The sequence below is a fragment of the Lolium rigidum genome, chromosome 3 (genome assembly GCF_022539505.1).
Source record: "Lolium rigidum isolate FL_2022 chromosome 3, APGP_CSIRO_Lrig_0.1, whole genome shotgun sequence".
NCBI lineage: Eukaryota > Viridiplantae > Streptophyta > Magnoliopsida > Poales > Poaceae > Lolium > Lolium rigidum.
In genome coordinates, this window is record NC_061510.1 from 5,520,220 (window position 1) to 5,534,404 (window position 14,185).

At 46.8% G+C, this 14,185-nt stretch overlaps 2 protein-coding genes across 2 annotated transcripts; both read left to right on the forward strand.

The window, feature by feature from the left end:
- Nucleotides 1-435: 435 nt before the first annotated feature.
- On the forward strand, nt 436-4,605 carry LOC124701118 (F-box protein At4g00755-like). Its single transcript, XM_047233165.1, has 5 exons — nt 436-589; nt 724-1,158; nt 1,876-2,054; nt 3,484-3,602; nt 4,023-4,605. Exons 1-5 carry the CDS (start codon nt 451-453, stop codon nt 4,339-4,341), a joined length of 1,191 nt encoding a protein of 396 aa, XP_047089121.1. The 5' UTR covers nt 436-450; the 3' UTR covers nt 4,342-4,605.
- Nucleotides 4,606-5,836: 1,231 nt separating this feature from the next.
- LOC124701119 (26S proteasome non-ATPase regulatory subunit 11 homolog) lies at nt 5,837-8,833 on the forward strand. Its single transcript, XM_047233166.1, has 2 exons — nt 5,837-5,984; nt 7,395-8,833. The coding sequence occupies exon 2, from the start codon at nt 7,409-7,411 to the stop codon at nt 8,687-8,689; it is 1,281 nt and encodes a 426-aa protein (XP_047089122.1). The 5' UTR covers nt 5,837-5,984; nt 7,395-7,408; the 3' UTR covers nt 8,690-8,833.
- The last annotated feature ends 5,352 nt before the right edge of the window (nt 8,834-14,185 follow it).

Here is a 14,185-nt window from a genome sequence, read left to right on the forward strand (position 1 = left end):
CCTAAAATAAAAGAACAGCCAAGGCAAAGGAGCAGCAATGACGACATTGTGGTGCATACGTATGTGAGACGGTGAGAGGGCACCGCATCTTTGCGCGGACGCCCGGAACGCGGCGACGACGGTGCCGGCACGCCAACGCCAAGGGCGCCGCGGCTCGACTCGGAAACGACCCCGCTGACCCGGACACGCGTCGCCCGGACCAGCCGCCAACCAACGCGGTCACGACACACGAGGTCTCACACGCTGCCTCCGCGCCGCAGCAGCAAAAGCCGCAGGGCCCCACCCTCTCCCTCACGCTCTCTCTCTCTCCCTTCCCGAAACAAGCAACCACCACAAACAAAACAAGCCGCCGGTTTGCCCTCCTCCTCCAGCAAAGCAAGGAAACGCAAAGGGACCGACGCTCCTCCGCCCTCCTCGCCGCCGGCCGCCGCACGCACGCGGCAGCCCCCCATGGCCAAGGACAAGGGCAACACCCCGGACTTGCTCGACTGGGTCGGCCCGGACATCTCCGCCGCCATCTTCCGCCTCCTCCACCACCCCGCCGACCTCCTCCGCGCATCCGCCGCCCAACGCTCCTGGCGCAGATTCGGTACGTCCCTCCCCATCCCCTCGCCTCGCAGTATTTCCCTACGAAATGGACCTCCTCCTCGCCGTCGTCCTCCTCGCTCGCTATTCCTAACCACGACGGTTTACACATCTCCTCCTCCCCCCACGCGCACGCAGTGGTGGAGAACGACTTCTGCAGGACCCTCTGCGAGCGGCTATGCCCAGAGGCGGCCACCCTGGCATCCGCCGTCGAGGTGAGCAGATCATCCCCGCCGCCGCCGGCGTCCCCCGAGTCAAGCGACGACGCCGGGGCCCGGGCGGCGGAGGCGGAGTTCCGGATCTACGCGCACCTCTGCGGGGAGCTCGTCGCCAACCCCGCAGGCCCCGGCCGATCCATCGACTGCATCCTGCACTGCGTCGGCGCCTCCTCCACCGACAACTTCCCCGACGAGACCATCGAGAACACCCTCGAGCCGCAGGACCGCATCAACCACCGACCCTCGTACTGGTCCAGCGGCGGACAGGATGACGGGGCCGTGCCCGAGACGCTCACCTACAGGCTTTGCTCTGACATCTGCGTCGTCCACGAGATCAAGTTGCAGCCGTTCAAAGGTAGCTCTTATGATTATGCTGCTCATTACTAACTAACTGGTGTAGACCATCCATTGCCTTCAATACTAATGTCTATGCATGCTGCTATTGGACCATCGATTGTCTTCAATTATGTCTATGCTACTCTTGGACCCTCAATTGTCTTCAATTATGTTTATGCCCCTCTTGGACACTCAATTGTCTTCAATTATGCCTTCCTAGTAGTGTACCTACGCTGTCGGATTCTCTCCGACCTGCTTTCGGATTCGCGCTGTCGGATTCAGTCCAACTGCAAATCCGACCGCTATGTCCGCCGACGCGGGGTCATATATGTTAGTTGAGACTTGCTGCCAAATATGAGTTGGTACCATTACCCAATATGTGCAATTTTAGGTGTATAACTGTACTCGTCATTCTACCCCAAAATGACACCTATAAATAGGATTTAGAAATAAAGTAGCAACCGTGTTCCGCAAGTTGCTGCAGCTCCAAGGACAAGGACACGGGTTGTAGGCATTAACATGAACGCCATTCTGATAGGCGACACGTGGTTCATTGGCTACTCTTAAAAGTTTCAGATTTTTTTTTTAAATTTTTTTTGGAGGTTGACCACCCTCTGAATTAAAATGATGCACTCCAGCCTCTTTTTATTAAATTCACAAAATTTCAGATCTATAGACCAACAAATTTCAACTTGTCAGGTGATTGATTATGTTGCCTTTTGTTTCGAATTGCCAGCATACTTTCAGATTGGCCAACCTATATACTCTTCAAGGATGGTCCGATTCCGGATGGGCCACTGCAAACTTCCTCGTGGATCTGAATCATTTGTCACGGAGGAGGATGAGAACCAGGCAGTTATTGCTGATGAAAACTATCTGTGGACTTACACCTCGCCCGAGTTCCCTATGCTGCAGGTGAGTGAGGCCTTCCTTTCTCTTGTTGACCTACCTACTGCAAATTGGCTTCCTTGCCTGCCATGATTAATTTCTTTGTATGTGTTGGTGGATTTGTTTGGATTGTTCTAAATTAATACTCATCATTAGTTTTGTCGAAAGTTACTTGTCTCTCCTTATTATTTACATCATTTCGTAAATACTTGACATATCTCACAAAAAATATGTTTCCCAAAATAGGCGTCCCAGTGCACTGTTTCTCATTTCCACCAATATTTCTGTAGCTCCATATGAGCCCAACCGCACAGCTGTTTTTAACCTACATCAGCAACGCAATCTTGAGGGCCATGAAGCTCCCACAATATTTCTGCCTAAATGGCTGAATATAGACACGTTGTTGCAGTGGCCAACTTGCCAAGTATTTTGGAACCATGATAGTCAAGCGAGGTAGTTATCGATATAAAAAGCTAAACCAGCATCTAGGTGTACATAGCAAAAATGTATGGTTCCTGAGCTCAGCTTTGATAATGGTTTTATTTCACAATGTGACGGAGACATTGTGATTACTTGAGAGGTCATTCTAGGAATGTGAAGTTGATGTGGATGTATATTGGAGGAAAGCATATTGAAGGATGAAGGGGGAGATAGTGCTGCGGTAAGGCAAAGAACCTGCCGAGGAGGTCAGTTCAGACACGGCAACTGCAGAGGACGACCTAAAATTGTGTGTCGTAGGAGCTGCACCTGCCAGTCCAGAATAGCAACTGGATATAATTAGGAAGGGTCATTTAGAGTACTCCCTCTGTTCATAAAAAAGGTTCTCAACTTTGTCTAGATACAGAGGTATATAGACATGTTTTAACTATAGGTACATCCGTATCTAGAAAAATTTGAGAAGCTTTTTTTTTGGAACGGATGGAGTAGGTAAGATATAATCCAAATCAGGTTTGATGACAGAGTAATAGTTGGTTTAAAGTTTAAGGCAATGGTTTAGAGTTTAGACTTAGAGTAAGTTCAGGTCAAGCAATCTGGACACAAAGGGCACACTTGTCCTCCCTTGGGCTCTACAAGGTTTCCTTGCAATTCAGGTTGGTTTGAAAAATAGAAAAATAAATCCAATCAATTTATGATCTACATATATCATGATGGAATAATTGCACATCCATTCCTAGTGAGGGTTTATTGTTGGCAGATATTCAGGAATGGAAATAGCAATTGGTTCCACTTCCATAATTGTTAGGTCTTCTGGCTACCCAAGGTTTAACTGGTTGTTCAAATTGGAAATCAGCAAAAGAATTGGCCTGGTTCTGAATGTCCAACCATGTTATTTTTCTTTCGCAGCTGGTTGCTTTTTATGTGCTTTGTGTTTTGATACCAGTGATATTGTTATGTAGTAAATCAACATGCGGGCTCGATATTTTGATATCTTATGCTATCTAATTTGGTGTTGCAGGAAAATTCACTACAATCGTTTAAACTGCCGCGCCCAGTCCTTTGCATTGGTGGTGTAGTGAAAATTGAACTGCTGGGAGGAGTGCAGAAGCAAGCCAGTGATGATCGGTATTACATTTGGTAAGTTCAAAATGACATCATGCAGAAAATGGCATGCTTATATATCTTTGGAGATTGGGTATTGCTGCATTCAGGCTGGGTCTAGTAGGTGCCACCTAACACAACGAAATCATGTGCCTCGGGACCTTACTTCTATTAAATAATGATCACCATGCAATTTGTCCTTGCATTAACTTTTTTGCTGCATACAAACTCCATGAGATCCTTGTATGTGCAGAATGTATAACTTAGAAGATGCACTTGCCTATTTGTCGCTTAAAACAATTCCAATGGAGTATGCTTCATGACTGTTGTTGTCGTTTTGATCTAAAACCTGTAGTAGAGTTTGCTATGTATCTGTACTTGCAACATTTCCCTCGATATGTATACCCGCAATTGCTTGAAATGCTAATCACCTGTCTCCATTTTGCACGTTCACAGTGTCTGCCATGCTCAAGTGGTCGGCCGTTCACTTTCACCAGTCCTCATGGTCGACATCTCCGACGATGGTGGCCGCTCAATCCTCAAGTACCTGCCGGCAGCCAGAGGCCTGTGTGCGGAGGAGGTGATGCAGAACAAGTCGATGGACTCGTTGGAGTGGCACGCTCTCCTCGACAGGTACAGGCACATAAGGCATCTGGCGATCATGCAGGTTCTCACGGGGCATGCACGGTTCAATGAACAAGACGGCGGCGTTGGGCTCATTGAACAGCATGAATTAGGCGGCGGGGACGTCTCGGACGACGACCATTTCGCCTAGGCTTGGTTGCTGTTACAGGGCTGTGCAGCAGCAGCTGCAGAGACTGCTGTTTCGTATACTGTTGTTGTAGTAGATCCTTGCAGGACATACCTGAACTTGTGAACCCGCCGTATGTAAAACTAGTTGAGGAACGACATGGCTGAGAAGAGACAGCTGTTGTTGTTGTGGTGGAGAGAGTATAGAGTGAAAAGAGTTTATGACAATGGGTTGCAACTTGGTTATATCTTTGGTCGTGCTAATGAGCTGTGGTCTGTTCTTGGTTTATTTCCTCGTCGGTGATGTTGGGTCGGATGGATTGCTGAACCTGAATGCAACTGCGCACTATGATGATGGCTGCAGGGACGATGGACGCGCCTAGCTGGAGGATGGCGGCGGCCATGTTCTCGTTTTTGCAGCCTGTGTTATTTGAGCGGAGGCGCAGGGCCCGATACGAGGGTGGAGGCGCTCCGGGAACTATGGTGGTTGGGATCCAGCTTCTTTTTGGTTGTGGCCGATAAAATATGCAGGCGGGCGCGGCGGTTCCTGGCGGCCGGGTAGTGCATGGACAAGGGGCCGTGCTGGCGGCGGCCGGCGACCGTGGCGTCCGTGTGACAGCCAGATGCGGGCACGCCGCTCAGATCTGAAGAAAGCCGGAACGCGGCTCAGTGTCTACTGGGCCTAGTGCTGTCCTACGGGCCACCATGGATTGGTTCCCTCTCCTCCGGGTATTCTCGCCGGTGTTAGGAGGGATTGAGGACCCGATCTATGAGTGAGGTATTTTAATAGAAGTAATATTTTTTTATAAGATCATATTAGAGTTTTGGGTAGTTGTTTTCTTTTGTTTCCTAAATTAATGGAGATGATATCATCTATAATAATTGATCTTCGGCCCATCTTTTCTATGACGAGATCTTCCTCCGACGTTAATGATGGTGTTGGAAGATTAAAGTTCTCTAGATATAATTCTTTGAATCTTTGTTTGCCGGATCGATCAATGGTCTTTTCTCATGGTTGCCGTGAAGACTTTTGTCTTTGCAATATTTTTCATGAATGCTACGTTCTCGATAATATTGATTCGTGCTCTTAGTCTTTAGCTTTCGCCTGGCATACTAGTGTTGGTATTTTTGCCGATGGTGATTGACTATTTCAATGGCTATGACCGTGCATGACTCAAACTAAAATTATGGAAGAACCTTCATTGATATTTACAGATCCATGGTTTCATATGTATCTTCGGCTCCATTCAGGAAATTACACGATTGTGTCAAGGAAGATGAAAAAGTTTGAGAACCTCGAAAATTTGTTGGTTTCTTTCGAACTTTATTTTGTAATATTTAAAGTCAGCTCATGTATCTTTACCATGTACTATTTATTACTATAAATATATGTGATATTGATTAAAAAAACAATTATGAAACATAGGGAGCATATAATTTGATTATTTTATTTAATAAAACATCGCAATATTAGTAAAGTTATCTGCCCTCGATTCAATCCATCTCCGCCGTCCGGTACCTTTCTTCTTCCTCTCCAAGTCCCAACTCGTGGAGTCCAACGCCGCGGCTCCTCACCGATCCCGGCCGCCCAACCCACTCCGAACCCTCCGCTTCCCACGCGTCGCCGCCATCGCCGTTCCCGTTCCTCCTTCCTGCTGGTTTTTTCAGGTACGAGCTTGCCATCATCCGTTGATTACCTTAGACCCCCACTCTCCTCCGCGACTTTTGGATGCGCGCAACCATCTAGATCTGCCCCTGTGGAGCAGTACCGACGGGAATCGGATTTGGTACTTTGTTACTCCGCAAAAAATCCGCCGCTGGGTTGACCTAGTGTGTTCCGGAAGTCTGCCGGCTTTGTTAGCCTAAGATGAGTTGGATCTTGCTAAGGGCAGCATGGTTGTTCTCCCATGCCTTGTGGCTGCTTATTCTGGGATTCGGGTTCAGCTGTTTTAGTTATAGCAACTAGGCTTAGGAAAACTTGTTGTGGCCTAGCTTGGTGAAGGGTAATTGTACATTATACCGATTTACAGGATGTACTGTTGGCACAGCGTTTCATCAAATTACTTGATGCTGATGCTAAGACAATGGGCCTTGCTACTTGCGACTAGCTGGAGTGGACACCAGGCCATTTTTATGTTTATGTTAACTGAACACTCTTTAGTCCAGTTCGACCTTGGGTCATCGTTGAGACGCACGATACCACTACCCTGTGTAGCCACTCTAGGAGTTGTCCTGTACATCTGAATAACATGGTTTTATCACCTATATATGGTATCTAAGTAATATGGTTACCAGATCAGTTGCAAAATCGGATCCTGCCAAGGGCAGCATGGGTCTCCTATCCCTTTTGGCTGTTTATTCTAAGTTTTAAGGTTTCGGGATTTTGGTTATAGCAATTTGTCTTCAAGAAAATTGGTTGCGGTCCAGATTAAAGTCGATTATACTGATTTATAAGAGGCACTGCTGGCATAGTGTTCCACTACCAAATTAGCTGATGTCTAGCTGAATGGGAAACTATATTTGATTTGATTTATTCGAAATTATCACCCCAAGATGTTCCCCTGTCCTGATTAATCTTGGGCACCATTTAGGCACATGATTCTATATCACTCTAGGAGTTTTCCTGTAAATGTAAACAACAAAGTTACACCAATAGTCAAAATTTTAATCGACAAAAAAGTGGACGCTTTTCACGCTGCTAACAAAGTTAACCACGTTTGACTGAGGATTATTGTATCTCCTCCGGTTCAAAATAATTTCCTAAAAGTGGATGTATCTAGACATGTTTTAGTGGGTAGATACATTCATTTTTGGGCAATTATTTTGAACCGGAGGGAGTACAATGTTTTCTTTGTGACATCTCATGGTACCGTGGCTTCATTTGTAATGATCAGCTACTCCATATATTGCTAGACCTAACTTAGCTATTGTTCCTAAATTAAACTCCATCAGTTTTGGAGGCCTCATGAAGAAAATTAACGCATGCAGCCTTGCACTTTGCATTATGGGAACTGGAAAGTCATGTGTTATTTTGATATTTTGTAGCACTGTGTAACTTGCATTTATTTTTCTTGTCAGTTAAGGGTGTGATCATGTCTTCTTCAATGGAGTCAACATACCTTCCTGCTACTACTGAGTCAATTGCAAAAGCTCAGGAGGCTAAGGATGCTTCAGCGTCGATTTCTATCCTTTACCGTGTGATTCAAGACCCGTCTTCTTCTCCAGATGCACTGAGAACAAAAGAGCTTGCGATTACTAACCTTACAAACTACCTTACTAAAGAGAACCGAGCTGAGGATCTGCGGAATCTTTTGACCCAGCTCAGGCCATTTTTCTCACTGATTCCCAAGGCCAAGACTGCAAAAATTGTCCGTGGAGTCATTGAAGCTGTCGCCAAGATTCCTGGAACATCTGATCTTCAGATCTCACTCTGCAAGGAGATGGTGGAATGGACCCGTGCAGAGAAACGGACGTTCCTTAGGCAGCGTGTGGAGTCAAGGTTAGCGGCCCTTCTATTAGAGAATCGGGAGTACACTGAAGCCCTTACCCTCCTTACTGGTCTTATCAAGGAAGTCAGGAGACTTGACGACAAGTTGCTTCTTGTGGACATTGACCTATTGGAAAGCAAGCTCCACTTCTCTCTGAGAAACCTGCCGAAGGCCAAAGCTTCATTGACCGCTGCAAGAACAGCGGCTAATGCCATTTATGTTCCACCAGCTCAGCAGGGCACTATTGATCTGCAGAGTGGAATCCTTCACGCTGAAGAGAAGGACTACAAAACTGCTTACAGCTACTTCTTTGAAGCATTTGAGGCTTTCAATGCACTGGAGGACCCAAGAGCTATCTTCAGCTTGAAGTATATGCTCTTGTGCAAGATAATGGTTAACCAGGCTGATGATGTGGCTGGAATAATTTCATCTAAGGCTAGCCTTAAGTATGTGGGTCCTGATGTTGATGCCATGAAAGCTGTAGCGGATGCCTACTCTAAAAGATCTCTCAAGTATTTTGAAACCGCCCTTCGTGATTATAAAGCTCAGCTTGAGGAGGATCCTATTGTTCACAGGCATCTTTCATCACTGTATGATACCCTGCTGGAGCAGAATCTCTGCAGGTTGATTGAGCCATACTCGAAAGTGGAGATTGAGCATATCGCACAGATGATTGAATTGCCCATTGATCATGTTGAGAAGAAGTTGTCACAGATGATCCTTGACAAGAAATTTGCTGGTACTCTGGATCAAGGTGCTGGTTGCCTCATTATCTTTGAGGAACTCGCAACCGAGGCTATCTTCCCTGCTACACTCGAAACTATTTCAAACGTTGGGAAGGTTGTGGACAGCCTTTACATGAGGTCCGCGAAGATCATGGCTTGAAGTGAAGTATTCGCGTGATAATCTGTTGGATATGATTTTATTGTTACATTGAGTCTTTCAAGACACCTAATCCTGTATGTCAATACTTTATTCTGCATGTATTTTAGTCTACCTTGACAACAGTATAATGTGTTGTTTCAGTGTGGTTGGCCTGTAACCGTGTACTTCCTTTTTCTACCTTAATGAAGTTCGGCCTTAGGCCCTTCGAAAAATAGTTGGTCCAACTATAAAACCGAGTTATGCTACTGCTACAATTTTTTTTCAACGATTTTTTTCCGTATGAGCGTAGTAATAATGCTTAAAATACAAATATACAATGGTGACTTGGCAAGAGGTGCTTTTCCCTGGCACTGGCAGCCAATATGTCAAATTTGTGCACGAAACCATTTTTTTTCCATCTGTGCTGAGGCTAGACCCTGTATTGTTGATGCTGCTGTGAATATTGAAATCCATGCTTGTAGTTACTATTTCTAGCGATCCTGTTGTGCTGACATAATAACCAAGTTAAAAGCGTACACTAGAGATTTTAAAAAGATACACTAGCAAAGGATCCACACCCTAGTGCGTACACGTATAATTTTTCTTTAAGAGTGTTTCTGAAAAAAAAACCTGGACAACTATAGCGAGCCATCAAGCAGACCCCTGCCCATCAAGTAAACCCCTTAGAGCATGTCAACAGCTAGAGCAAGCCATCAGTTAACCCCTGAGAGCATGTCAACAGCTTGCGTTTTGCCCTGGAGCGCTATCAGAAGTGTCATCTTATGTTTGCTGAGCGATTCTTCTCAAAACTCTGCATCACGTTCATAGGGTTCTCGCCTTGCCACTGGCGCTGCTTCTGATTATGACCCAAAGAATTGATTTGATCTCATTTATGTCTTATCATGAACAGCTGGAATGTCAAAAACTGTAGTTCTCTTCATGTGCAAGTCCGTCATTTCCTGCAAAACATGTGCTGATGTTTTCAGTGAATGAGGCACTGTCAAGAATACTACAGAAAAGTGCAGTATCACTATCAGGTACCTTCAACCGAATCACTTTCCGTATTGCCAGAATTAGTCCTGGCATAAGACACCGAACATTTGTAACATCATGCTTCAAGGTATAAATCTGAAATGAGAAAGAAGAACGGATGAAACTCAATATAAACATGATTGTCTAGGGTGAATCGATGAACAGAAAGTAGGTTTTTGGATGCATTAGGGACATGAAGAATATTGCGAAGATGAAAATTTTGAGTAGGGCTACAAACTATGGAATGACCAATGTGGGAAATACTCATACCATGACCATTGGCCATGTTGACCCTATCATTGCCCTTGTATGCATCACGGACCGTCAAATTATTGAGCTCACCGGTGATGTGATGTGTGGCACCCGTATCGGAGTACCAATTGGTGTCAACACCATAGTATGCAGCATTGCCTTCTTTGTCACCATAGGAGTCATCATCGTCATCTTCAAAACGCCACCAGCAATCCTTGGCGGCGTGTCCCTCCTTGTTGCAAATCTGACACATGACGTCGATCCAGGGTGTGGTGCGGCGGCGGCCACGTCCACGGCCACGGCCCCCTCCTGGAGGTGCACGTCCACCCCCATGGCCGAAGTGCTGTTGCGGGCGATCCTCGCGGCGAGAGTCACGACGATCATCTCGCCTGTCCTCGCTCTATCCTCCCGACGGTCATGATGTCTACGCACGCAGTGTTGGGCCTCCAAGAGCAGAGGTTTGTATAGCAGCAAGTTTCCCTTAAGTGAATCACCCAAGGTTTATCGAACTCAGGGAGGTAGAGGTCAAAGATATCCCTCTCAAGCAACCCTGCAATTAAGATACAAGAAGTCTCTTGTGTCTCCAACACACCTAATACACTTGTCAGATGTATAGGTGCACTAGTTCGGCGAAGAGATAGTGAAATACAAGTAATATGGATGATTATAAGTAATAATTGCAATCTGAAATAAAAATGGCAGCAAGCGAACATGTAGCAGAACTTGTTGGAAACGGTGTTTCAATGCTTAAAAACAAGGCCTAGGGATCATACTTTCACTAGTGGACACTCTCAACAATGATCACATAATTGAATAAATAAATGCTACTCTCAAACACTCTCTTGTTGGATAACAAACACCATTCATTGTGTAGGGCTGCAAAAGCACACCTCAAGCCGGAGTAAACAAGCTCCACAACTTCATAAAGGAATCACACACGATGCGCACACTGTCACCATCACACCATGGAGAGTGAATCCGGAGTTCATATTAAAGTAACCTCTAGAGTGCATAATAGACAAGAGTAACATCTACATATTCAACTAGATTACAAAGCTCATGATCACATAAAGATCACACCATGGGAGAGAGAGATGAACCACATAGATACCGGTAGAGCCCTCAGCCTCGGGGAGAACTACTCCTCCTCATCATGGGAGACAGCAACGGCGATGAAGATGGCGATGGAGTCGATGGAGATGGATTCCGGGGGCACTTCCCCATCCCGGCGGCGTGCCGGAACAGAGACTTCTGTCCCCCGAACTTGGCTTCGCGATGGCGGCGGTGTTGCCTGCCAAAACCCACCGGCGAGCACCGACGAGCAACACGGAGAGCCGGGAGGCTCCCAGGACTGCTGGAGGGCCCTGGTCCCTCGGGCGACGGCCCGCAATGCTCTGGCACACGTCGTGGCTAATGCAAGGGTGTGCCACCTGACCTATACCTGGTCAGGAAGGTGATGGATTGCTTCGATTAGTTTCCTGCATGGTAGACACGTAAACATTAAATGCGAGCCCGATCGGCTCCCAGGTTACCCTGTGAATCGGCTCAAAGAGCCGATTACCCCATGGTTCACGTTGGATTTACGATAACATGGGGATCCTGCTTCATCAATATCAAGTTAAACCAATCTACGACAGTCTAGGGTTTTCACCGCATAACCGGAACATCCTACACGTAGTTGAGCCTAGCAGATACGTAAGATGATGGAAAACTAGTCCTAAAGAGGCCTAAAAACCAACACGAAGTCGATTCCCGGAACAATCCCTCTAGGATCAGCAAGCCATACCCTACGCACTACCGGATCGTTCAACCCGTTTGCAAGGCCTAACCATGCGGATATCAAACTAATCCTCGGAGAACAAGGAACAACTATAACAGATCAGATCTACTAAATAAAGAACAAGCAAGGTGCTGCCCTTACACCCAAGATAGGTGTAAGGGCAGCTAGATATTGAGGGGCAGCGTAGCTAAGCAAGCATATCATGAAAGTATCGACGTCAGCCCCAAAACATCTATGATAATGGTGTTGCTCGCCATAAAAAAGGCTTCAGTACGAGCAACACCAACAACGAATAAACTGATACTACCTAGATCGCAAGATGCGATCTAGGCAGCATGTTGCTTATCCGGAAGAAACCCTCGAAACAAGGGGTGGCGATGCGCCTAGATTGGTTTGTTGTGAACGTGATCGTCTTCCTTCTCAATAACCCTAGGTACATATTTATAGTCCGTGGACTTTCTATCTTGGGAATAAACCTAGCTGTGTACGACTAAACTCTATCTCTTAATTCTAAACATAAAACGTAATCTACCATAATATACAAATACACGGGTAGTCTAGCCCAAATTCTCGTACGAGGCCGATTCAGAAATATTTCACGTGCATATTCTCTAAACCCATTTAATCATGGCCCATCTCCGGACTTGGTTAAAATCTGGTGATAACACATGCCCCCCTGGTTTTGGTAATGATAATTTCAAAACCACTCTGTTTTTTCTTCGTAGGGTCACGTCGTGGCAGAGTAGAACCGTCACAGTATCCTTTCATCATGATGCCTTGCCTTCTCAACTTCTCTGCACGATTTGACAGTTTTGGCACCACGTCCTCGGAAACCGCCGCAGCATTAGATCTCCACTATATCCCCTTTATTTAACCGCGTCGAGCAGTTCACTTCTTCATCCCCCTGCTCCGTACTAGCCATCGGAAAGCCCTCCTCTGCACCATGGACTCCTCCTCCTCCTCCTCCTCTGCCTCCTCGGGTCTTTCCTCCCTATCCTCTTCCTCTCGTGAGCCGACGCCGGAGTGGGACTCGATGGCGGCGCACGAGGTCCTCGCCCCAACGAAATGGGACAAGGAGGATCATGATTCCTCCGTCTGGTCCGAGGATGACAAGTCCTTGACCGATGGAGAAGACTACTTCCAGTTCCTCGTCAATGGGGAGCTGGAGGCGGAGAGCGAGGACGACCTCTTCTCCTGGGACGACTTCACCTCCTCCGACGAGGAGGAGGAAGAGGAAGATGACACCTCCTCCGACGAGTATCCGCCGGCGAAGCGCTTCCGCGCCGGGTCGGATGACGACGACGACAACGACGACGAGGAGGAGGAAGAAGCCCCTGCCGAGGGTTACGGTAGCAGCGACGAGGAGCTCGCCGGCAGCAGCGCCGACGGCAGCTACGACGGCGAAGACGAGGGCAGCGACGGCCCTTAGATTAGGGACTACTAGCATAGGACTAGTAGTAGTAATCGGCTCTTCTTTTGTTCTTCCTTTCCTCGAGCAATCGGCTCTTCTCCGTAAAAACCCTCTTTATTAATGAAGAAAATGTTTCTATGTCGATTTTGCTTTCATATCAATTTTGCCGATTGTCAAAGCAAGTCAACGCGCAAAGAGCCGATGTCGACGCATCGGCCTTTACCATAAAACGCGAGTAAGGCCAAATCGAGTTGCCTATTCAAACGGTAACCTGCAACCCTTGTTCGAAAGAGTAAACTCAGATCCCCAAATCACCGCTTGAACAGATCCAACTTACGGCCACGCGAATCTCAGATCTCAATCGCGCAGATTCAACTCCGCAGCGAATCCAATGGCGGAATCATCCAACGCCAATGCTACGGTCTCTGGCCTGAAGGTAATCCTCAACCGCTCCTCGCAATCCGAGCATAGTGTTAGAATCAACAGCAAACATCTGAATTAATGTCTCATCCCGTCATTAATTTTTAGGTATCAGACATTCTGCTGCCGCATCCTTCTCTTCCAAATTCTCTCTGTCTTGGCCCTCGTTCTACCGAGAGTCCTGCCCATTTGATTTCATGCGAGGCCAATAGAATTCCCTCCGTGAACCAGAATTTAGATCTAACTTCTTGGGCCGACTGCTTACGAGCCTGGCCTAATCCTCCTGAAGATTGGGTTTCATGGTACAATAGAATATCCAAAACTCACCAAGCCACACGGGAAACCACAAGAATAGCCGATGCTTTAGCTTTATCACCGTCTCCCCTTGAGAAACATGAAAACCTTCGAAAACCATCGGCTACTTTTGGTCCGATGCTTTGAATTGCTTCATGTTTGGCCATGGCCCCATGACACCAACCCTACTAGACGTGGCCATGATCACTGGTCTAGACATTGCATCCCCAAGCCCCTCTCGCTTTTATGCTCGCCAAGGTCCCTTTCACACTCTCTTCCAAAACAGAGTGCACAAACTGGGGTGCTTATCTTCGACGCCACATGAAAA

Coding starts and splice junctions, on each gene's coding strand:
- LOC124701118 (XM_047233165.1), top strand. CDS start 451: ATGGCCAAGGACAAGGGCAACACCCCGGACTTGCTCGACTGGGTCGGC. Junction 590..723: donor ACGCTCCTGGCGCAGATTCG/GTACGTCCCTCC, acceptor ACGCGCACGCAG/TGGTGGAGAACGACTTCTGC. Junction 1,159..1,875: donor CAAGTTGCAGCCGTTCAAAG/GTAGCTCTTATG, acceptor TCGAATTGCCAG/CATACTTTCAGATTGGCCAA.
- LOC124701119 (XM_047233166.1), top strand. CDS start 7,409: ATGTCTTCTTCAATGGAGTCAACATACCTTCCTGCTACTACTGAGTCA.